Source organism: Amblyomma maculatum, chromosome 5 (assembly GCF_055883805.1).
Source record: "Amblyomma maculatum isolate TAMU_Amacu chromosome 5, ASM5588380v1, whole genome shotgun sequence".
Taxonomy (NCBI): domain Eukaryota; kingdom Metazoa; phylum Arthropoda; class Arachnida; order Ixodida; family Ixodidae; genus Amblyomma; species Amblyomma maculatum.
Window position 1 is genome coordinate 162,430,541 of NC_139348.1, and position 25,430 is coordinate 162,455,970.

Here is a 25,430-nt window from a genome sequence, read left to right on the forward strand (position 1 = left end):
GCCTCAGCCGCCAGGCGGGTCGCGTGCCGCTGAACGGTGGGATCTCCGCTCCGCAGCCAAACCTCCCAGGCTTCTCTACTATCAATGTTAATGCCGGCGCCTGGGGAATCGGCGCATTGCCATATTATATGATCTAGCGTGCCTTTTTGTCCGCAATTTTTACATTTAGAATCTTCTTCCTCCCCGGTCTGTGTTAAGAAAACCCAGACAGGGCAGATGTAGTTATCGGCTTGTAGTCGCCTCCAGATGCGTGCTTCATTGTTAGTGAGAGACCGATCTGGGGGAGGGTATACTTTTCGATCTAATTTGTAAGATTCTGTGATCTCATTGTATGTGATAGCGCAATCTTTAATTCCCTTGCATTCGGGCTGTTCTACCGCTGCCCGGTGGTAGAGATCTCGGGCCAGCAGGTGCGCAGCTTCGTTGCCAGGGACAGATTCGTGTGCTGGTATCCATATGATGGATATGGTTCTAGTAATGGGATTTGTGAGAAGAATCTTTTTGGCCTCCTCTGAGATCCGTCCTTTTGCAAAATTCCAGACAGCCGTTTTGCTGTCGCTGATTATAGTTTTGGCCTGTGTACCAGTGCATGCGAGCGCTATTGCGACCTCTTCAGCTGTACTAATGTCACGGGTGCGTGTTGAGGCCGCAATTTTAGGTGCACCTTCTCCATTTACTACTGCCGAGACAGCTGCTCCATGTCGTCCGCATGATGCGTCTACATAAGCAACTTCATCGACTGCTTTGCGTTTCATCCTTTTAGCGATGGCTTTGGCTCTGTGTTCTCTGCGTTCTTTGTTGTAGTCTGGGTGCATGTTTCGAGGTAAGGGTGGTACCAGTATGTGTTCCCTTATGTTGGGTGGGATAGATGTTTTCGTCTGTGGGCCTCTGTCTGATTGGAGTCCGACCCAGTCTAGGATGGCTCTGCCTGTCTCCGTCTGACTTAGTCTTTCCAGTTGAGAGATTCTGACAGCTTCAGTGAGCTCTTGCCATGTATTATGAATCCCCATTTTCTCCAGCTTCTCTGTTGATGTGGAGACAGGGAGGCCTAGTGCGCGTTTGACGCATTTTCGAATTATGACGTCGATTTTTTCACGTTCTATCTTTTTGAGATTGAGAAAAGGTGTGGCATAACATATGCGACTGATGATGTAGGCCTGTGTCATTTTGAGTAGACTACGTTCCTTGAGACCGTGTCCTCTAAGCGCTACTCTTCTGAATATGCCCGTAACTTGGGCTGCGTAGTTCTCCAATTTTTTGATGGTGTTTGTGTTCTGCCCTCTTGCTTGGAGGATCATTCCTAGGATTCTAATTTCCTCTACTTGTGGAACCGGGTAGTTTTCAACATTTATCTTTATGTCTGCTTTATTCTTCTTATATTTGGGGTTGTAGATGAATAGTTCTGACTTCTGCGGCGAGCAGGATAGACCGCGTTTCGCAGCGTACTCAACCACCTTATTTGCGGCAGCCTGGAGTTTGCTCTCTATTTCTGCGTCGCTACCTTTATTTATCCAGAGATTTATGTCATCTGCGTACATGCTAAATTTTAAGTCCGGTATTTGCTTTAGTTGTGCTGGTAGCCCCCTCATAGCAATGTTAAATAGAAAGTGAGACAAGACAGAGCCTTGTGGCGTTCCCTTGCTACCCAAGGTGATTGTGTGTGATTTGACGCTTTGAAAGCTCATGGTGACCTCTCTGTTAGTGAGAAAATCTTTAATATAGTTATAGGTTCTGGTTCCAACCCCAACGTCTTGGAGACCTTCGAGCACTGCCTTATGCTTGACATTGTCGAAGGCTTTGGTTAGGTCAAGGCCGAGAATAGTCTTTGTATCTGAAGATTCATGTGTTATGATATCGTATCTAAGTCTGAGCATGACGTCCTGTGTGCTTAGCCCCGGCCTGAAGCCCACCATTTCGTGTGGCCAGAGGTTCTCTTGCTCCATGTATTTGGTAAGTCTCGTCTGAATAACACGTTCCATTAGCTTTCCCACGCACGAGGTCAGTGATATGGGTCTTAGGTTTTCTAGCTTTGGCGGCTTCCCCGGTTTGGGTATGAGGATTATACTGGCATTTTTCCATGCCTGCGGTAGTTGTCCAGTCTCCCATACCTTATTCATGTATCCTGTCAGGGCTGTGATTGAATCGTCGTCTAGATTTCTGATAATAGTGTTCGTGATACCGTCAGGTCCTGGGGCTGATCTTGTCTTTAATCCAATAATCTCAGCTCGGACTTCAGCCCTGGTAATGGGGGCGTCTAAGTCTAGGTTAGGTTTCCCCTCATATGCTGGTAACGTTTCGGTTTCCGTTTGTCCAATGTAGATTTCGATTAATTTACTCATCAATTGTTCGTCCGAGCCTTCGAAGGCATGCTTAACTTTAGTTTGATTTACGTTGGCTTGTGCTTTAGATTTTTCCGGATCGAGCATGTGTCGTAGAATGTTCCATGTTTTGGAGAGGCTCATGCCTTGTTCCATTTCATCACATCTGCTACACCAGTTTTGTTCATTTAGTTTGATGGCGTATGTCTCCATCTCTTTATTATGTCGAGCTAGTGCTCTCCTAATGTTACGGTTCCATCTTTGTGTTTTTAGGCTTTTCTCTAGGTCCTGTTTCTTGTTCCACATGTTTAGGAGTTTGCTATCGATATTCGGCGGTGCATCTTCTGCTGCGGCCACCTGCGCTGCGCGTGACGTCACTCGGTCGCGGCATATGCGAAGCTCGGCTCCGACCCTCGTAGTGAAGCTTTTCTCTTCAAAACACAATCACTGCAGATTTTATTGCAATAGCAATACTGCGCCAGGTTTCGAGCCGTCGCGTGGTCCCGGCGGAGGCCACGCTTGACTTTGGACACCCGAGGGGGAGGAGGAGAAGACTGGTAGGTTACGCTCACGCGTCATACTCTTAAAGGATGAGCTGAAGTGTCCCCAGTAATGTAGCACCTTTAGGGGAATAATGTAGCAGGCAAAAGAAGCTTTCGCCGTTGCTATAGCAATTCAACTAGGGTTAACCACAGTTAAAACACAACTAATTTTTCTTCTCCGAAACCTCCGCAGAGCGCGCCATATGTGCGCTGCATGTCGCGTACGTTAACATTATGGCTGAAAAATCCCCTCAAAAGCACAATTACACACATGCCTGAAGGATCGGCATAGAAACTCGCGCAGACCATCCAACAAGCGCTGAGGCTGAACAGAGCCTTACAAGGATAATATTTGCCTCCTTCCCACATTTGCAGGCGTTTCGCAGTGCCGAGGCGAGATGGAAAGGCAGTGCGCACTCATGGGCCAGCAATGCGTCGTCAATGCGGGTACGGAGGGTTGCGTAGGTAAGCTGGCGTGTTCTGCATAAGCGGGCATTTCCTAAACATATCGTAACAATAACATTCATTCTCTTATCTCGACACCTGTTGATCACATGTTATATGATGTAATAATTTGGAGATATGGGGACTGCAGTATATGCTTTCCAATACCACCCCACGCAGTAACAGGCGTTTCCAGTTATCTTCGGCTCTGTGCCAAGCTGAAGCACTGCAGTTTAAGTGGATTTCATGGCACTTTCAATCTTTCCCTGAATTGACGGGTAGAACTGAAGCCATTTTAATGATTCACTGCCAAGATTATTTCTTGGCGTTTTGTGATAGGATAACACTTGTTGATATAATTATTGGTCTTCGCAAACGCTGTCAATGTTTATACTAGTCCAGCCAAGAGTAGGCTTCAGCTATAGCAAGAACAGCATTTACTGGCATGTTTTTGCACAGCGTGTGTACTGCGGAGTAGCTTACACAGGTGGTAAAACAAGAAACAGCTAGAAAGCAGTAGTCGAACAATACATTTGGTGATGAAGAGCGGACCTTCATATTAGCGCGCATAGCCGCATGGTGATAGAGCCTATACTCACCTAGGCCTGGTGTCAAACCTGCAGGGAACCCTGATGTCACATCTGTGGGGAATTAAGGAAACATTTATATCGCTATTAAATAAAATGCCATTATCACATAACAGCTAATAATACTAACTATTCCACAGAGCTTGTCACTTAAACACGTACAATGCCAAAAGCAGTCTTAGCCTCGACCCATTGTTTCAAAATATTGTTTATTGGAAGACATATGTCTAAATTTCTTGTGTTTAGTTTATATTTGCTCGACTTCTTAGGACTCGTTGGACTACTGCTTTCTAGCTGTTTCTTGTTCTACCATCTGTGTAAGCTACTCCTCGGTACACACGCTGTGCAAAAATCTGCAAATAAATGCTCTTCGGGTGAGATTAAGAAATTCGCAGGGGTCAAGTGGATGCAGCTAGCACGGAACCGGAAGAAAATGGGAGAGGCCTTTGCACTGCATTGGGTATAGTTCGGCTATTGATGATGATGATTATGATGAAGTAAGTGAGTGAGTGAGTTAGTGAGTATAGTGCGCGCATGCGTACATAAGGTAGTCTATAGGTAGCAAATAGCGTTTCACACTCATTTCCTGTCCGCGTAAGCATGCATGTGTGTATGCGGCATTCCAACCCGTATGTCACTTATATAAGCAAAAATACAGCGCAGACTTCCGCTTTACAAAACATTTCAAGGCACTGCAAGCAGTGAAAAAAGCTAAAAATAGAAAATCATTTGCCATTGAAAAGAGTATACAACTTCTGTACACATACTCCAGAAGAAACATAAATTCACTGCTCAAAAAACAAAAGAAACAAAGAAAAAACAAAAAGGTCATTATAAACTATATACCTTATACGCATGCGCATAAAAAGAGCGCCGGTTTTATGTATGCTCTGCGCCTCAAGCCACTCGAGAAGTTACGTTGGTAATTCTTGATCTGAAAGGAACAATAGATATTCAAAAAGAAAAAAAAAAGCGGCAGAAAGTTAGGTATGCGGATGAGGTTAAGAAGTTCGCAGGGGTCAAGTGGATGCAGCTAGCACAGAACCGGGTTAATTGGAGAATATGGGAGAACGTCGCCCTGCAGTGGGTATGGTCAGGCTGAGGATGATGATGAGTTTATGTAGCAGACATAGCCGGAGTATCTGACGTCTCAGTGAAAAAGAAGGGAGGTGTAAGGTGTTTTTCATGTTAGTTGTGCTGGCGGTACGATGGTAATTACTGAGTATGTAGCGAACAGATCGATTCTGAATGGCTTTGACGGAGATTGTCAAAAACTCAAGGCCGGGGTCCCATACAGAGGCTGCATATTCAAGTTTTGGACGGATAAATGTTTTGTAAAGCTGAAGTTTAAGGGATGAAGGGATGTTTGGAAAATTACGTTTCAAATAGCCTAACGAGCGATTAGCATTGTTAGTTATGTAGTTGACGTGCGGTTCCCATGATTGGATAGAGGAGATAAAGATACCCAAATATTTGTAGGCTGTTACCTGATCCAGTGGGAAATTCTGCATATGATCAGTACGCGACACATGCATTGCCTTCCATTTTTCAGAGTTAAGATTCATTAACCAGTCTTGACACCATGCAGCTTTTACTTTAAGGTCGGATTGAAGAATTTCTTTATCTTCAGAATTGGTTATTTCGCGATAAATTACACAGTCGTCTGCAAAAAGGCTAATACGTGATTGAATTCTGTTGGGTAAGTCATTTATATAGATTAGAAAAAGTAAAGGAGCGAGAACGGAGCCTTGTGGCACACCAGAATGAACGATTTGAGTACATTTCTTTAACCATTACATATTGGCAGCGATTAGTAAGAAAACTTCTCAACCAAACAGTGATATTTAATTTTTAATGCAGTAGACTGTGAGATAACCTTTTCAAAAGCCTTAGCGAAATCTAGAAAAATACAGTCAACATTACCACCTCGGTCGAGCACACTGTGAATAAAATGGCTGAATGATGTCAGCTGCGTTTCACACGAGTAGTGCTTTCTAAAGCCATTTTGGCAACTGTGGAAGAACGAATGGTAATTAAGGTTGACACCTATTTGGGATGATATGGTATGTTCCAGAATTTTGCAAGAGATGCTGGTTAATGAAATGGGGTGATAGTTATTAACGTTATGGGAACCACCTTCCCCAGTCTACAGTCATCAGGTACCAAGCCCGTGGATAAGGACTGCTCGAAAAGTTTTGTTAAAATAATGGAACAGTAACATTTAGTGTTCTTAAGAAATTTTGAGTTGATATCATCACGACCTTCAGGTTATCTACACCAGATGGATTGACAGTAACAAGAGGCATCGGCGAGTACAGATAAGCGTCAAAATAGGGCTTTGGAACATCTGCATGACTGGAGAATAACGCTGCGAAAACATCATTGAATGCAGTCAACGGTACACCATCGCTGTCAGGGCAGTTACTGTCTAGGACTAGATTGGGGAGGGTGAAGAATAAGCCAGTTGATTCATGCAAGGCGCGAGTATAAGTAATATTTGCCAACGTTCTGACAAGTTAGACGTTTTAGCTATGCGGTACAAACGCTTCTTTTCATTGGAGAGCTTTGTTAAACCATGCTGATTTAGTGGTACTTATTAGCTGTATGGTAATGTATTTTTAACAAGTTCGGCTACTTTGTTTTTGAATGGGTGCCAGTTTACCTGCAGACTGCAATTCTGAAAATTGCAGTCCCAAGAAATATTTGGATAATTAAAATCACCCAGTAGAAAAATAGGAGAACAAGGAAACCGTACACAAATAAGATTAATTACGTCATGAAGATTATTTACAAAATCTGGATGTCGGTCGATATCATGCACCAATTATAGGCTTTCTACATTTCAGGTTTAATAAAACCCGAAAATTGCTTCGTAATTTCCCCGGCCATAATTTCTGACGATCTTTACTTTTTTGCGAACGCGTGGGGCTGAAAACTCCAGTGTAAATTCAAGTAGAGAATTGTCGCTTAAGCGAGAAAAAAATACTTATATTGGAAAGTGATTCAGGACACGTTGATAAGATGTTTTCAAGTATGTTTTCAGAATCGTTGGTGCATCTTGTAGGTTGTGTGATCAGTTGAGAGAAATGGAAAGTTGAGCATAGATCTTAGATTCTGAGTCGTTGGGACTATTGCTGGGGCTATCCACCTCCCAAGAAATATTTGGATAATTAAAATCACCCAGTAGAAAAATAGGAGAACAAGGAAACCGTACACAAATAAGATTAATTACGTCATAAAGATTATTTACAAAATCTGGATGTCTCTTTGATGGTCGATATCATGCACCAATTATAGGCTTTCTACATTTCAGGTTTAATAAAACCTGAAAATGAAATAATTTCTAGATTGCTTGTCACAGCTGGGATTAAGCACGAGGTTAGTTTGCAGTCAACAGCAATTAATACTCCACCACCTGATCTGTAATCTCTATCGTGACGGTAAAATGTAAGCGTTTGTTATATTTCAAACTTTTATTCTAAAATTTCAAAATTTTACCTCTACATCCTGTATAATGCAGGGGTTTGAACACAGTATGAAATCAATTCCTTACCTTCCAACTTACCTCCCAATAAAACTGTGTTTCAGGAGCAATTTTCCTCTGCCAGTAGGATGTTTTGGAGTATGCAACGAAACGCAAGAAGAGGGCTTTGTCGGGCTGGTTGGTTCATGTTGAATGGAAGGAAGGAACAGCTCAAACGGACGGGACGTGTAGGAAGGCGAGACAGCACATGTGTGTCTGTCTCGCCTACACGTCCCGTCCGTTTGAGCTGTTCCTTCCTTCCATTCAACGAAACGCAACGCCTTGTGGCTGACCATTCCCATCGCTTACGGGAGGGGCTCGGTCCATTATCCGTGCGTCCCCACGGGTTGTTACCTCGTAGGTAGAAGAGCCCGTTGTGGTTAGGGCGCTCGATTGGTGCACCCAGCTTTTCGGTGGAGGCGAAAAGCAAGGCGTCCGTGTGCTGTGCGATGTCAGCGCACGTTAAAGAACCCCAGGTGGTCGAAATTCCCGGAGTCCTCCACTACGGCGTCTCTCATAGCCTGAGTTGCTTTGGGACGTTAAACCCCACAAACCAACCAACCAACCAGATTGAGATGCGCGATCCGGAAGCGGCGGCCGCTTTTCCGTGGAGGCCACCTCGTCTGGGTTTGGACACCTGTTCGTCATCGCGGCCTATCTGAAAAATTACAACGCCGATACTTCGGCCCTTACGAGATTGTTCGCCGTATCAGTGAAGTCACCTACGCCGTTGTTCCCGTAGCTTCAGCTCCATCCCGAAGCCCTATCATGATCGTGCATGACTGAACTTTTCGTCAACGCCGCCGGGTCCTTGTGACACTTTAGTGCACCCTTTCGCTGACTTCTTCCTAGTAGCACCGCGTCGCATCGGGTCGATGCTACAGAGGAGGGGGGCAGTGATACAAACTATAGTCGACGACGAAGCGGAGACAATCAGTGGCTAGTTGACGTAGACGATGAAGTGGTTGCTAGTTGGCGTAGACGACGAAGTGGGTTGCCTGGAACCGCGCTCAGACTGCTGCTCGGACCGCTCTCGGACTTCGGCAGTCTTCTAGGCTCAGGGCGTTGCCTGGACGTTTGGCGCAATACCCGTTACAATATCAAGGCGCATCTGTGCTTTGCGATATCAGTGCACGGTAAAGCACCCCAAGTGGCCATATTTCCGGAGCCTTCCACTACAACATCACTCATAACCGCAGTCGCTTAGGTACTTTAAATCCTATCAACCAAATCAACTATCGTAGGTAGAAAATTTCTGCCGGATTTCCGGTGTGAAAAGTGCTTTGGAAGAAACTGGTGCTTTGAGAAGCCAGTGATTTTTTTCTGTGGTCAAAATATAACAATGCTTTTATTTCGTGAAGCACACGAGCCTGGTAATCTTCTAGTGAGACAAGAGCGTTCGATCCCTGGCGTCAGGTGCAACACCTCCAGTTGGCCACTTTGTTCCTCTAATCACTTTTGTTGTTGCTTATGACCGGCTTAACGAAACTCTCTTCACAACAGGCAAGCTTTCGGTATTTCAATATTCCATTTCAGTATTCCATTCTATAGAGCAAAAAAAATGGTACTGAAGTATATTCTTTGCTGAAGCCACAAATATATGGTATAACCAAGAGATAAATTCAGGAAAACGTTGATTCAATTTCAAATGAGGAAATAAAGTATCACTTCTATGAGCGCTTGTGAGCAGACAGAAGTGCTCGTCTTTTTTTAACATCTATAAAATGCGACGTCTCGCATCTTCATAAAAAGGTTTGGTTTATGGGGTTTAGAGTCACACAGCGACTCAGGCGGTGAGAAACGCCGTTGTGGACGGCACTGGAAATTTCGACCACCTGGGGTTCTTCTACATGCACTGACAATGCTAAGCACACGGACGCCTTGCTTTTCACCTCCACCGAAAAGCAGCCGCCGCGACCGGCATTCGACCCCGCATCCTTGGATACAGAAGTCAAGCGCCCTAACCACTGCACCACCGCGGTGAGGTACATGTTCATAAAAAATACAATTCCGCTAACAGAACTAACAGAAAGCTCCTGAGGTATTCACTAACCTGTAATTGGAATACGTCCCATAAGCTGAAAGGGAGTGAATAACAGAAAGCACAGTATATTACAAAATTCTCGGTTATTACAAATTATTTAATTTGTATGTTTTGCTTTGTCGTACTGGTTTCCGTACTGTATACAGCACAACTAGGCGACTCCTAGTCACAGCGTTGCTATGGACTCTAAACCTACAATAAATGGTGCCATTTTTCAGACCGTATCACAGGTGCGGTCCAAACGTCTACGCCTTTCAACGGTAAGCATCAACCACCTACGGGCACAAAACCGCGACCTTGTTTAAACAAAGTTTTTAGTATTCTGTGCTTAAGTGTGTGTGAGTGTGTGGGGGGGGGGGGGGTCATCAGTGAAAAACAAAAGAGAATACACCGGCATCCTTAAGTTATGCGAACCACTTTGCTGCAAAAAACTTACTGAAACTTTACAGTGCGTCATACGGGCGTGATCCCCTGAGCACTTCATGCTATTGTATATCAAAACTTCGTCATCAACCAGACTATACCAACTGCAAGGCGGAGGTCTATCCCATATTCTTCCAATTACCCCGGTCCTGTGCTAGCTGCATCCCCTTGACCCTTCGAATTTCTTAACCTCATCCACCCACCTTTCTTTTGTCCCCTTCGCTCCCTTCCCTTGGAATCATTTTTTTTACCCTTAGCGACCATCGGTTATCCTCTCCTCGCACTACATGACCTGCCTAATACCTCTTTCATCTTCTTGGTTTCCACTAGAACATCATTACTCTGTGTTATTTCTCTGACCCACTCTGCACGTTTCCCATCTCTTAACGTTATCCCTATCATTTTGTAAAAATTGTAATAATATGGAAAACCTAACAAATTTATTATTTAAAGCATTTAAAAATAATAAGGAACTAATTATTCATAATTTAAAAATAAGTAAAACATAATAAACACTTTATGCTAATCGTAGGAGGCATTAGTAATGCAGGCAGCAGCGGGGTTTGGAATTGATTTACAGGATAGAAAAGGCGCAGTATCTCTCACAATTATCCGCGGACACATGCACCGCGCCGTAAAGGAAGGGAGGAAGGTGGGAGTGAAAGAACAGAGGGAGATAGAGGTGCCGTAGTGGAGGGCTACGATTCATCGCGCTTATAATGGCTTTCGCCTCATAGCACTTTATGGTCCAAAGTTACCTCTAGAATTTTTGTTCTAAGGTTTTGGTAAAAGTAGTTTTTCCCGTGCAGAAAATTTGCAAGTTATGTATTAACATTTATTTTCTGTTTTCCAACAGGGCTTCTGCCGGCACAATGCAGCGAACGATTGCAAAGGAAGTGCAAAAACGTCAACATGTACTGTAAAGTCATCAGCGTTACACCTATATGCTTGGCCAAAGATTAAAGTGTTTCACTCCCACACCCCGTCACGGTTGAATAAAGAACATACGAAAGTGGCTGCTAAAAATGAAAGAAGTAAATGGCGGATTTTTGCCCGGTCAAACTTCGTTATCCAAGCGTAATCACGCCTGCGCCCAAGCTTTCACGCACTCGGGCCGGCCCCACGTCGAACATGGTGCAGTTGACCCCCAGCCCCAATTTCCCCGTGTACAGCAACTATAATCTTGTAACATCCGCGTACACTTGCACTTGGGTACATCTTGAGAAGTCACTCTTCGGCCTTTGTGACCAGCGTTGCTGCTCCTAGGCAGCGTTTCGCTGCCCGTTCGTGTGCCCCGGCGCCGCGGCTGCTGTCGTGGTGTCCAGGGCCACAGCAGTGGATCAACCACCGCCGGTCACTCGGCCTTCGAAGGCCCAGTGCTTCCAATTCACCGTGCCGGAGCCTGCTCCGGCGGACGACCTTATCGACGCCATCGAGACAGTCGTCGGTGTCGGAGGGCTGCAATATTTGCAGCACCTCGGCGGGACCAAGTTCCTTGCAGCAGTCAGTTCGATGGCTCAAGCCCCGAAGATGGTTGCGGCGGGCAGTCTGCTCGTCGCAGGAAAGGCAGTACCGTTGGTGAAAATGGCTGCACCAGTGGTTTTTGTGACCGTTTTCCGGTTGCCCCCGTGCGTAGGTGACGACGTCCTCGCCGCTGCGCTCAGTCCTTACGGAAAAGTTCGAGCCGTCACAGAGCCGATGTTCAAGGGAAAGAGCCACGTCCGGAACGGATGCCGGCTGGTGAAGTTGGACATGCTGCGTGCGCCGCCCAACTTCCTCTCTGTCGCGGGCCACCGCGTAATGCTCGAGTACCGGGGCATGAAGCGGGTCTGCTCGCGGCGCGGAGAAGGGGGGGCACGTCGGTGCTGTGTGTAGGGCGGTCAAGTGCGGACGCTGCTCAGCCTTCGACTACGACACCGACGCTTGCAGAGAGGCGTGCAAACGCTGCGGAGCCCAGCATGCGACGTCTGACTGCGTGTTGCCCAGGTCATATGTTTCCGTGGCAGCCGCGTCCAGGAAACCTGCAGGCTTCACATTTCGGGAGTCTCGGGGCGAGCCAGAGCCTCCAGCCCAGGTTTACGTGGCCTCCACCATCGAGGCAAAGGACGCCCTCCGTGTGTCCCCCGAGCCCCATGAAAGCGGAAACGAGGACACGGCGTCTACTGCCACCACGGCGGCTGGCGTGAACGAGGCCTCGGGCCTGTCTTCCGAAGATGAGGTGTCCAGCGCGGTGCCGTCTTCTGGCGACGACAGCGAGTCACCTGCCACTTCCCCCGCCCACTCTACGGAATCGGAAGAGGAGGCCGCCGCGTACCAGTCGCAGCACATGCAAGGAGAGGCTGGGGCAGCCACAGCTTCACCCGTGAGGCAACACTCTTCGGCGGAGGCGGCGTCCCTTACGAGCAGCGCTGTTGCAGAGCTGACGAAGACTGGACACCCAGGAGCCGCGCGCACCACCCGTGCAGGTCTGGGTCGTGTGGGAAAGGCGCGTTCCACAGAAGACTCCAAGCGTCAACTATCTGCATCCGATGGCAACATGTCGCCATCCGCGGCAACCACTGCCCCCGTGAAACGAGTGAGAAAGGGCGATGACGGCAAATTAATGGATGTCTCGAATAATGACACGTAGCCACCATGGCTCTAACATCAAGCGTCGCCGGCCCCTGTGGTCTCTCTTTTCCTCTTTCCTCGTACCTAGCGGCAGCGCGACCGCTCCATGGGCAGCTCCCGCCGGTCGCCGCTGGCCTCTGCGGGGATTTCAGCGTTTTAGCCTCGTCAACGTATGCACTGAACGATATACTACGCGGGCCCCGCTGTGCGTGCGTTTCTGTGCGGGACTGCGTTTCTGCGGTCGCCTAAGGAACACGGACCTTGCGGCAGCCCGCAAAGCGCAGCGTGTCGTCACTTCTCCGCCGCCGACCAGCCCTCAGCTCGAACACCAGCGGGCGCCTAAACCTGCTCCCCATGCGCCTGTCCGACGCTGGTGTGCGGCATCAGCCGAGGACTACGCCCGCAGAACAATGCTGCAAAAACAACCGCGGGGCTCATTTGCGCGGCTTGTGGTGGCGCACACTGTTCGTATAGACCTCCCTATAATTACCCTTCCTTCTTCGCTCCCGGATAACCTCAGAATAATCCCCATTCCAAAAAACGTTGCACCCGACACTAACACAGGCAGACGTTCCGCTCGCGTTTCCAACCATGTTCACCCAACAGATTCCACGATCATCTACACAGATGCATCACGAACTAACGTCGGAGCGGCTGCTTACTCAATTCAGAGCTGTAGCGATGTAGTGACGCATACCCTCGGTCCTTACATAGATCCTCCTCCTACAGCGACTCTCGAGACCCTACCAATAGTTACCAGTATTCAAGACCTCGCACAAGCACCCCCTAACCCTTCAGGATATACCATATACACTGATTCAATACAAGCTATACGCGTCATTCACACGGGTCGCATTCCTGAAGAACTACACGATGATCTACACAGAGCTCTTACCAAACTACGTCCCCACACTGTAACACTGAGGTGGATTCCTGGTCACGCTGGAATCCCAGGCAATGAGGTAGTGCATCGCCTCGCCCGCGAACCGGGCGCCTGGGATTCCCTGGCCTTATCCACCAACGTGGGATACTACTCTTCACTACAAAAAAGAAATCAACGTTCACTACAACAACATTAGAGAAACTCTCCGTACACTTCCTCTTCCTGATAAATCTCTCACTACCACGCAAATCCGCATTCTTAGACGCATACAACTAAATACACTGCTTACTCCTGCCCGATCTTTTCTATACAGAATCATACATTCCCCTGCATGCCCAAATTGCCCAGAACACTATGCAAACTTGGAGCATTGCATCTTTTCATGCCCTGTCGCCCTCCAATCTCCTCACTTTCCACACCCTCCTCCCCCAACGTGGCGGGCTTGGTTAGCCTCTGACCAGCTGCAAGATTGTTGTTGTTGAAAAACCTTTATTTCCACCGAGAAGAAGCTCCGTTTCGGACTCCCCGGCACGCAGGCCTGATGGAGCCTTACTCAGGAGCCTCGCGAACTAAGGTCTGGTGAATATACATTGTCGCTTCACGGCCTCAGCCGCCAGGCGGATGGCTTGCTGCTGCTGAGCGGGGTCCTCGCTTCGCAGCAGGGTCTCCCAGGCGTCTCTATCTATATTTTCTTTAGCTCCTGGGCTGTTGTTACATTCCCAAATAATATGATCTAGAGTGCCCCATCTCCCACATGTTATGCAATGTAGATCCTTTTCATCTTTTGAAATTGTTGCATATACCCAAAAGGGACTAATATGATTGCCCCCTTGTAGCCTCCTCCATGCAATTGCCTCCCCGTTTCCGAGGGAACGGTCTGGCGGCGGATAGACCCTTCTGCTTAGTTTATAGTGCTCTGTAACCTCTTTATACGAGATTAGGCTATCTTTTACATCCATGCAAGAGGGCTGCTCGGCAGCCGCCCGGTGATAGAGAGCTCGGGCAAACTCGTGAGCAGCCTCATTCCCTGCGATGGATTCATGTGCTGGTATCCATATAATTTCCACGTTGCGCTCAAGCGGCCTCGATTCGAGGACTCGTTTAGCTTCTTCTGATATTCTTCCCTTCCCAAAATTTCTGACCGCATTTTTGCTATCGCATAGTATGAATTTAGCCTTGGTACCGACACAAACGAGCGCTACTGCCAATTCCTCCGCCGCGTTGGCGTCTCTCGTGCGGCTTGAAGCCGATACTACAGGTGCTCCTGTTCCGTCGACTACTGCGGATACGGCTGCTCCTTGCCGTCCACATGCAGCATCTACGTAGGCCACTTGTTCTGCTGGTTGTTCTCCCATTCTTTTCTCGTAGGCTCTGGCTCTATGCCCGCGCCTCTCTTTGTTATATTCGGGGTGCATATTTTTTGGCATAAGCGGGACGCGTATCCTGGCTCTTATCTCTTCCGGGATATCCACTGTCTTATGGGCAGTGTATCCCGGTTTGATGTCTATCCATTCTAGTATTTTTCTTCCTGTTTCAGATTGGCTAAGTCGCTCCAGCTGAGCTATTCTAACTCAGTTGACCTTGGTGACCCTGGCCCAGGACATTCTTAACGCTTAATGTAATGCGTTAAATAGTTGTTTCCTCCTGCTCCTCCTCCAGTGGAAACGCCGCTGCCTTGCGGAAGCACGCAGGCAGCCGGCACTAGCCATGTACCCAGCGCTGCAGAACTTTCGCCTCCTGCTCTGGGAATACCTATCCGAGCGTCTCGAAGTAGACGGGGAGGCGTGGTTGCTGCAGCGCTGGCACTCACGTTTCTTTGTCGTGAAGCCGGACGGGCTGGTCATGCCGGCATTTTTATATTGATTAGACAAGCGGTGTGTATTGGATTGAAATTTGTATGAGTTTACATCCCCCCCTCCTCTTTTCCTTTCTTGTGCATCGGGATGGCAAGACTTGATTTGTACCTTTTTGTATCTTTGTATATTTTGATGTAAATTGCATGGAAGTGCAGGCAGACCCTGCTACGGGTTCAGATTGTTAATATAGTGTAATTTGCACCATATGTATGTATGTTTGGAAGTCAATAAACTTCTCTTTATTCCTAGTCACGTGGTCATCTCAGGTGGTGGAAATTTTCCGGAACCCTATATTACGGCGTCTCGAGGTGAAATGAGTGGCGCCACAAGACATTGGAACGTGCAGTGCGAAAAGTAAAGCTCACTCTATAAATATTTGTGCGGTTCTCACGGGGCGCCGGCTCCGCTCTGAGAAGCGAGGCCACACCGCTAGCTCTGACCACAGCAGCGGCCGTGAAGAAAGTCACACTGAGGCAAGCATAGCCAGCGGGCCAAGCTGTTTATCGGGAATGCCCAATGTTCATCCTCGGTGTCGTAGCAGCATCCGCGCGCTCTGGCGTCGCCGCAACTGGCAGTAGCTTGACGAGTAGCTCAGGATCTCTTGAGAATGACTCGTTCGGCGGACCACACCTGCGATTTCACTAGAGGCGTATCGCAATAGCGGTGGGAAGCCCCTGCCATCGGGCTAAGCTTCGCATACGGGCCAGGATCGCCCAGCCGACTTCGGACGACTTACTGCGTGGAATTCCACCATTCTTCGTGAGCTAGCCTCCTCAACTGCACTGCCAGTGGGGCCCCGCGTTGGTGCGCCATTTGTGGGGATTCTCTACGGGGCTGCGGCTCTACTCTGAGAACCGAGGCCACAACGCTAGCTCTGACCACACCGGTGGCCGCGAGGAACGTCACACCGAGGCAAACATAGCCAGCGGGCCAAGTTGTTTATTGGGAACGCCCAATGGGGTTCGTCCTCGGTGTCATAGCAGCATCCGCGCTCTACGGCGTCGCGGCATCGTCTCTCTGGGTGAAGCTGCTGTCCGCCGAGATGAGAGGGGGAAGGGCGAGGGAAATGTTGAATTCCCACAATATATATATTTACCTCTTGTGAAAAATGTTCGAGACTGTCTAAGACAGGAAGACATGATGCCCTCGATCCTTCAGAACTTTCCTCTCACTAGAGAACTATATTTTTCGTTATGTTAAAAGAGCGCTAGAAACACGAATAGATAGAAAGACAAACACACATTGCGCTGTTTTTCTATCTGTCCTTGTTTCTAGCGCATTTTCATGTCACGTGGCTATGAAAATGCCACGCGACAGGAGTGACACCACAATCCCACACTTGCAGGAGCACTGCAAGGAATGCGCGCCAAAGGACTTCATGTCACAGAAGCGCCGGCGTATCGAACACTGCAACGAACCAATGAACGCGCGCCAAGGAAAGGAAATTGTCACTGCGTGGTACGAGCCCTGGAGTTGCAAGCAAAAGCTTACAAGGGGCGCCCAATGTACCGGGCAGCAGCAACGCTCAGGCTTTCACGTTTCTCCAATGCAGTCTCTGCAGTGCCCTCAAAGTTTCTTAGTGAAAGCTCCACTAAGTAGCAGAAGCGCATCTCAAAGAGCCGGATAGAGGCCATCACTGCGCATGCACCGTTACCATGGCAACCAGTTGCTCCAGGTGTGCACCGCATGCCATCGCAGTCGCTACGCAGTCTGCCGCGCATGGCGTCACCACTTCGCTGTGCGCGAGCTGCCGGCGCGATGTGTTGTGTTCGTTCCCCAGACGCGCACCGTGGAAGAGCGGCCGCGCTCGTCACGGTCCGTCAGGTCCAACCCGAAACTTCCGGCTCTTGGCGCGGTGAACACCTTCCGGGAGCTTTGAGAAGCCCACTTGCTCAACCAATACACGCGTCTTACACAGACCACGTCCGGTCGCCGCCTCTTGGACCGGCTACACCTCAAACCCGAACAGCTGCATTTCGATGGAGGCGAAACGAAGATGCGTCCTTGTGCTGTGCGATGTCAGCGCACGTTAAAGATCTCCAGGTGGTCGAAATTATTCCGTAGCCCTCCACTACGGCTCCCCTTTCTCTCTATCCACTTTCACTCCCACCTTCCTTCCTTCCCTTACGGCGCGGTTCAGGTATCCAAAGAAACCAGTGTGACAGATACTGCCCCTTTCCCTTCCTTTGAGCTAATTATTATCATTATTATTATTATAACCTAATTGGGGCGCCCGGTCACCAGAGTCTCAAGGGAAACGAACAGGCCGATCAAGCAGCCCGTGCTTTCTCCCCGGGTTATCTCCCTGTCCTTGGAAGCCTCTCCCGATCAGACAATCTGGTGCTTACATTCAAAGACATCACCGATTACTACAACGATGAGCACAGGCGCTACCCGGTCCCTTGTAAGGGACTGGATCGCGCTGACGAGCGCTTCCTCGTCAAAATTTTTACCAATACTGTACTGTGCCCGGCGGTGCTTAAACATTTCAACCCATACTTTGATGGTGCGTGCCAGTACTGTGGGGAGCTGGCTGACACCTTCCACATGCTCTGGGCGTGCCAATCAAACCCATCTATTCGCCCCAATCCCAATCCAACCAGAGATGACTGGGAGGCGGCCCTGTTCGGCGGTGAAGACCTCAAGGCTCAAAAGGCCTTGATTCAACGGACGCGGGCGGCGTTGCTTGCCAATGGGGCCCCGGAATAGGGGCTCCACCGTCTCTAACCCCAAACACCTCTCTAAACATTTAATGATTAATAAATGATTTAACCGCCACCACCACCAGGCTGCAGGAAATTGAGTCTTCCGATCCTAACGATCAAGCAGTGGGGGACCGCCATTGACCTTGTGTATGGGCGTGAGACTATGGAATCTAAATACTGTATATCCAAATCATCGGGTCGTCGTGTATGTGCCTTACACACAGCAAGTTGTCTCTAACCACTGTATCACTGCGCGCATACAAAAGGAAAACCATGCCTAACCATGTGTGTCCTGGCCTAGCTGAGCTAAGGCGCCAGCAATTTTTTATTCATTTAAGTTTTAACCCAACGTCATTTTGTTTAAAAAAACTGTAGATTGATTTATAGGAAGGGCGCAGTATCTGTCACACTTCTCATTGGACAACTGATCCGGGCTGTAAAGCAAGAAAGGAAGCTGGGAGTGTAAGAGCTGCCATAGTAGAGAGCTCTGAATAATTTCAACATAGGGATTAACCTGCACTGGCATCACGTCTGCACCCGCTATCGAACACGAACGCGGCGGCCGTGTTTCGATGGAGAAACGCATAAGCGTCCTTGTGCTGTGCCATGTCGGTGCACGTCGAAGACCCCCAGGTGGTCAAACTCTCAATATTGACCCGCTCTACACCACCCAAAACCGCGAAGATCTGCCACAGAATATCCGCCAAGCCATTTCTGTCAAACCTCTCCCCAAGCACATGCATGCAGAATATCACCAAGACAGCCGACATGCAAGAGCCACTCACCTCTCTCGAATATGTGACAGCCAACAGAATACTCTGAACGTAGACGCTGCTGGCCCTGTTAACGGACACATGGTCATTACCGTGACATCTCCAGCGGGCACTCTCCTCAACTAGCCTCTCTTCGCACCACCGAGCCGAGTATTGCCGAAGAAGCAGTCATCGCTCTGGCCGCCGCCACTAATGCCCAAGTTACCATCATGTCAGATTCCCGCACGGCTTGCCGTAACTCTTCGCGGGCGCGTCGGTGCCGCCAGCCGCCGAATCCTCGTCGCTAACCCTCCGAAAAGTATCAGTGTGATCTGGATTCCGGGACACCAGTCGATATCCGGCAATGAAGCTGCCCATCGACACGATCGCGCGCTCCTTCCCCGAGCATCCCCTCTCCCGGATCACACGTATGCCTCCCCGATCCTTACATACACAGAACTGCTTGAACACTACAGGCTGTCTCGCCGTACATTACCACCCCCTTATCCCACCCTGTCTACTCAAGAAGCAGTAACTTACCGCTGCCTGCAAACCTTTGTTACACTATTTGTCCTAACCTCTGGTACCACATTCCCCCGACTGCCCATATTGCTGTGAGCGGGCAACGCTCTACCACATGGTTTGGGCGTGCCAAGTTACCCCTTCTCTAAGCCCACTCCCCCCAACCCCTGCATGGAAGATTGGGAGGCCGCCCTGTAGGGGACCCCTGCCCTTCGGAGGCGCATTACCAAACCATGTCCCGATGATGATGATTATGTAGCCTCCCCCAACGTTCATAGGATCTATAAACGATGGTCTGCTCTTTGTAACGGACGGGCGCCTACTAAGGGCACGCTGGCTGGTTACACACAAATACATACACTACATACATATACAGAAACACTGCGCGAAGCGAATATGCACACAATATTGACGAAACAGTATCCGTAAAAACACTTCTAGCGTCGCACCAACGTCCACCACTCAGTCAATCGGCGCTTCTTCGCTGAAACAGCCGCCTAGTTTGCTGCATCCGTTGTGCAGCCAGTGCAGCTTTCGCTCGAAGAGCGGAAACCCAGCGCCTGTGGAAGCGTAGCGCCCTCCTGTGGTGGCGTTGGCAGCTTCTAGCAGAACAGGATGATGTGCTCCGTTGTCTCGTGCACTCTGCAGGCTCTACACAGAGTGCATTCGACAGTAGTGTCAGCGCTTTCAATTTAAGGCATGACGCAATCCTCAAGAACCTCGAAGATCTAAACATTGATGCAAGAACCTTCGCTTACGTAAGCAGCATTCTCTCAGAGAGAAGACTCAAGCTAAAATTCCTAGACAGAATCCCCAATCATCAACAACAGGCAGAGGCACACCACAAGGTTCGGTGCTCTCGCCATTGCTCTTCAACATAGCAATGATTAACCTCCCCTCCCTCTAAAAACAATACCAGAAATCAAGTTTAGCCTCTACGCAGATGATATCAACATCTGGTTAAACACAGGCTCGGACGCAGAAATACAGGAGAAACTCCAGCGCGCGGCTAGAATGGTCACAGAGTACGCGGCAAATATAGGCCTCAAGTGTTCACCGCAAATAACAGAGTTACTAATCTACACGAACAAAAAGATGAAGCCAACCTTCGAAATCACAGAGGATGGTCAAAAAGTGCCCGAGGTTAATCAGATTAGGATCCTCGGATTCATCATCCAGGCAGACAGCAGACACAGGTCCCTGATAGCCAAACTACAGAACTACGCTGCACAAGTAACGGATCTCATAAGAAGGGTCTCTCAAAAACAGGGGACTCAAAGAAAATAGCCTGCTAAGACTAGTACAGGCTTATATAATCAGTAGGGTAAGATATGCGACACCCTACCTAAACCTGGCAGTAAGGGAAAAGGAACAAACAGACGTCGTAATAATGAAGAGCGCGCATCAAAAGCGTACTCAGCCTTCTCAGCTGCACCTCCACGACCAGACTGCTGGGAATGGGGGTACACAACACATGGGAGGAAATAATGGAAGCCACAAGAAGCTACAAGTCAATCCGAGACGGGAAGGCAAATTCCAGAATGGGTCGGGCTCCAGCACGACAGAGGTATGGTGGCTAGCCACCATAAGAAAGGGATTGACCCCAAGATCAACCTCAGCCAAAACTGTAGAACCAACTTGTACATCCCACCCATGCCAAGAAACATGAGCCCCATTCACAACAAAGAGAGAAGACAGAGCCAAAGCCATCGAAAAGGAGATGAGCAAGCTTGACCCCCCCAGCGGTGCAGCGGGGGCGTAGCGGTAGAACATCCGCCTCGCATGCAAGAGGACCGGGGTTCAAATCCCGGTGCCGCGCAAATTCTCCACCGGATGAAAAAAAAAAAAAAATCCGCGTGTCGATGGAATCGCATAAACAGGTTTGGGGTGCGACCTGATGCCGGCGAACACCTCCGGCAACGCACTCCCTCACCAGAACAGGAGTTGGCCACCCTGGTGCAGTAATTGGCCGCAACTATACCGCAACCTCCTATGATAAGCTCCATAAAACCCCGGCCCTCAGTCACCAGCGGCTGCGGAACAACTGACCACGGCGGCGGTCAGATCTATGACGCAGCAGGGGGTGCTAAGAAAGCCTGGCTCCGCTGGACAGGCCGCCATTGCAAACTGACCCTGGCAACGTTTAATGCTAGAACCCTAGCTAGTGAAGCTAGTTTAGCAGTGCTGTTAGAGGAACTAGAGGGCATGAAATGGGATGTCATATAGGGCTTAATGAGGTTAGGAGGCCGAATGAGGCATATACTGTACTGAAGGATGGGCATATACTGTTTTATCGAGGTTTACCAGAGAGGCGACAACTAGGAGTAGGTTCACTTGTCAATAAGTATATAGCGGGTAATATAGATGAATTCTATAGTATTAATGAGAGGCTTGCAGGCATCGTAATTAGGCTTAATAAGCGGTATAAACTGAAGGTTGTACAGGCCTATGCACCTACATGTAGTGATAATGACCAGGCTTCTATGAAGATGTAGAATCGGCAATGCGAAAAGTAAAGACGCAGTATACTGTACTAATGGGCGACTTCAACGCCAAGGTAGGGAAAAAGCAGGCAGGAGACAAGGCAGTAGGTGACTATGGCATTGGTTCTAGTAATAGCAGGGGGGAGTTACTAGTTGAGTTTGCAGAACGCAATAACTTACGAATCATGAATACCTTCTTCAGCAAAAGAAGAAGCGGAAATGGACATGGAAAAGTCCTAACGGAGAGACTAAAAATGAAATCAACTTCATAATGTGTTCAACCCCCGCAATTTTGCAAGATGTAGAGGTAATCGGGAAAGTGCGATGCAGTGACCACAGGATGGTGAGGTCCCGTATTAGCCTAAATCTGAAGAAGGAACGCAAAAGATTCGTAAGAAAGAAACCCATCAACGAATCAGCGGTGAGGGGGAGGGCAGAAGAGTTCAGGATCTCGCTACAGAATAGGTATTCAGCTCTAACTGAGGATGGCGACATTACCCTAGAGGCAAGGAACAATAATTTCAGAGATATGATTACTGAGTGCGCGGTAGAAGTAGGCGGTAGGATAGTTAGGATACCGGTAAGCTGTCTAAGGAGACGAAACATTTGATTAAGAAACGCCAGAGTATGAAAGCTTCCAATCCAACAGACCAGATCGAATTGGCCGAGATATCAAAGCTAATCAATAAGCGCAAGGTGGCCGATATAAGGAAGTATAACATGGAGAAAATTGAGCATGCTGTAAAGAACGGGGGAAGCCTTAAAGCGGTGAAGAAGAAATTGGGCATAGGAAAAAACCAGATGTATGCGATAAGGGACAAGGCGGGCAACGTCATCACTAATATGGACAAGATAGTCAAAGTAGCCGAGGAGTTCTATACAGATCTCTACAGTAGCCAAAGTAGTCAGGACCGTAATGAGATTGGCGGTAGGGAAAAACAGTCAGACGTTCCACCAGTGACGAAGGACGAGGTCAAGAAAGCACTAGAAACTATGGAAAGGGGGAAATCAGCTGGAGAGGATCAGATAACTACAGATTTGCAGAAGGACGGGGGGGGATATCGTGCTAGAAAAACTGGCCACCCGGTATACGCAGTGCCTGGTGTCATCGACGGTACCGGAACCATGGAAGAATGCAAACATTATCCTCATTCACAAGAAAGGGGACTCTAAGGACCTTAAAAATTACAGACCAATCAGCTTACTGTCTGTTACGTATAAGGTATTTACTAAGGTAATCGCTAATAGAATCAGGACAACCTTAGACTGCAATCAAGCAAAGGATTAAGCAGGGTTTCGGAAACGGTACTCTACTATCGATCATATCCATAACATCAATCAGGTGATAGAAAAATGCTCGGAATATAACCAGCCCTTATACATAGCATTCATTGATTACGAAAAAGCATTTAATTCAGTTGAAACCTCGGCAGTGATGCAGGCATTGCGAAATCAGGGGGTAGACGAGCCGTACGTGAAAGTGCTGGAAGATATATATAGTGGCTGCACAGCAACCATAGTTCTGCATAAAGAAAGTAACAAAATTCCCATAAAGAAAGGTGTTAGGCAAGGAGACACAATCTCCCCAGTACTATTCACACTTGTTTAGAGGAAGTATTCAGAGAGTTGGAATGGGAGCAGTTAGGGATAAGGGTAGATGGAGAATACCTCAATAATCTGCGATTTGCTGATGACATTGCCTTGCTAAGCAACACGGGGGATGAACTGCAAATAATGATTGATGACCTAGACAGGAAAAGTAGAAAGGTAGGCTTGAAAATAAATATGCAGAAGACTAAGGTAATGTTCAAAAGCCTCGGGAAGGAACAGCAGTTTACATTAGGTATAGCGAAATACTGGAAGTAGTAGGCGAATATGTCTACTTAGGAGTCAGGACAGGTAGTAACCGCAGATCCGGACCATGAAAAGGAAATAACAAGAAGAATAAGATTGGGATGGAGCGCATTTGGCAAGCACTCGCAGATTATGACTAGCAGCTTACCGGTATCGCTCAAAAGGAAAGTATACAACAGTTGCATCTCGCCTGTACTCATCTATGGGGCTGAAACGTGGAGGCTAACCAAGAGAGTTTTACTTAAGCTGAGGACAACCCAGAGGCCTATGGAACGAAAAATGATAGTGGTAACTTTAAGAGATAGAAAGCGTGCAGAGTGGGTCAGAGAAATAACTCAAGTTACCGACATTCTAGTGGAAATTAAGAAAAAGAAATGGACATGGGCAGGACATGTAGTGCGAAGAGAGGATAACCGATGGTCGCTGAGGGTAACAAACTGGATTCCAAGGGAAGGAAAGCGTAGCAGGGGGCGGCAGAAAGTTAGGTGGGCGGATGAGATTAAGAAGTTCGCGGGGGTCAAGTGGATGCAGCTAGCAGAGAACCGGGTTAAGTGGAGAAACATGGGAGAGGCCTTCGCCCTGCAGTGGGTATAATCAGGCTGATGATGATGATGATGAAGCTTGACCCGAACTCCGTGGCGTACACTGACGCAGCCACCAGGAAATCGGGAGCTGCCGTCGCAGCAGTGGTGAACGGAGCCGGAGCCCCTCTAATCACGGCGTCTATAAAAACAAGAAATTCAGTCATCTCTAAATAGGTAGCGATTGCGCTAGCCTGCGTCGGCACAAAAGCTAAAGTGATTAAAAGCGACAGCAAAGAAGCCATTTGGAACTTGACAAAAGGAAGAGAGCCATCCGCGGCTAAGAAAATTCTCGAATCCAGGGAGATCTCACGTAGGATCACAATAAAATGGACCCCCGGCCACGAATCTGTGTCTGGAAACGAAGCCGCTCACGCGCTCGCCCGAGATATCTACCACCGGACGAACGTCGAGCAGGTCGACAACCCAGAATTCGAGGAGAGGTTAAACACCTACCACGAGATCTGTGAATTACTACAAATTAAACAGAAAAACATTCTCTACTCCACATAAAGAGCTAAACATCGAAGAGGCCAAAAGTCTTCGCAGACTACACAAGGTAGTTATCCGCCTTGCCTGTGTGTTCCCGCTGGGCGCCTCATGAGCTGAACTACAGGCCGGAAATTACCCCAACCCGGTATGGCTACACCATTTAAAAGTATAGATGACAGACAATACGAAAACTGTAAACACTGCGGACAGAGAGGTACACTAGATCACATAATCTGGCAATGCCCCTTTTCGCCTGGGGCAGTGGCCAACATTCATGACACGGAAGCTTGGGAATCCCTTCTACAAAGCGAAACCTTGAGACCCAAAAAGAAGTCGTCCGCCTGGCGGCTGAGGCCGCGATCAGAATCAATGTACTCTTGCGCGCTTCTAGTCGCGGAGTCCCAGCCCCCTATTTGGGTCTGCGTACCTGGGTGGGGGAGTAGGGGAACCTCCTGTATCGGCAGCAATAAAGTTTCAAATAATAATCGCGCGCGCGGCTGCGGTGGAGGCGAGACGGTACGGCGGCGAGGCTCTTGTTCGGTGCGGGCATGGAGTGAAGAGCAATCGAATCGCGTTGGGTTTTGCAATGACTGAAGCGGCGGCGGCGGCACATTCTTTCGTGCGCTGGCCGTGGCCAGACTGAACATAGTTTTGCAAAAATGCTTTACCAGCCGAAAATAATTAAGTCTGACTAACGCGCGCATGTAACAGCAAGTCACGAGGAAGCGATTCCAAGGTCAATTCAAATGGTCGCGTTACTTGGAAGAAAACGCGTGCAGCTGCCTATTGCCAGCAGCATCAACTCGATGAT

At 48.4% G+C, this 25,430-nt stretch overlaps 1 protein-coding gene across 1 annotated transcript in view; it reads left to right on the forward strand.

Annotated features, from left to right (window-relative positions):
* LOC146190163 (uncharacterized) overlaps nt 1–10,890 on the forward strand; it is a 94,566-nt gene extending 83,676 nt beyond the window's left edge. Inside the window, exons 8-10 of the mRNA XM_084605428.1 lie at nt 3,236–3,325; nt 9,677–9,718; nt 10,738–10,890. Coding sequence (XP_084461554.1) covers nt 3,236–3,325; nt 9,677–9,718; nt 10,738–10,844 — 239 coding nt within the window. The 3' untranslated portion in view covers nt 10,845–10,890. The remainder of the gene's footprint in view (nt 1–3,235; nt 3,326–9,676; nt 9,719–10,737) is intronic.
* The last annotated feature ends 14,540 nt before the right edge of the window (nt 10,891–25,430 follow it).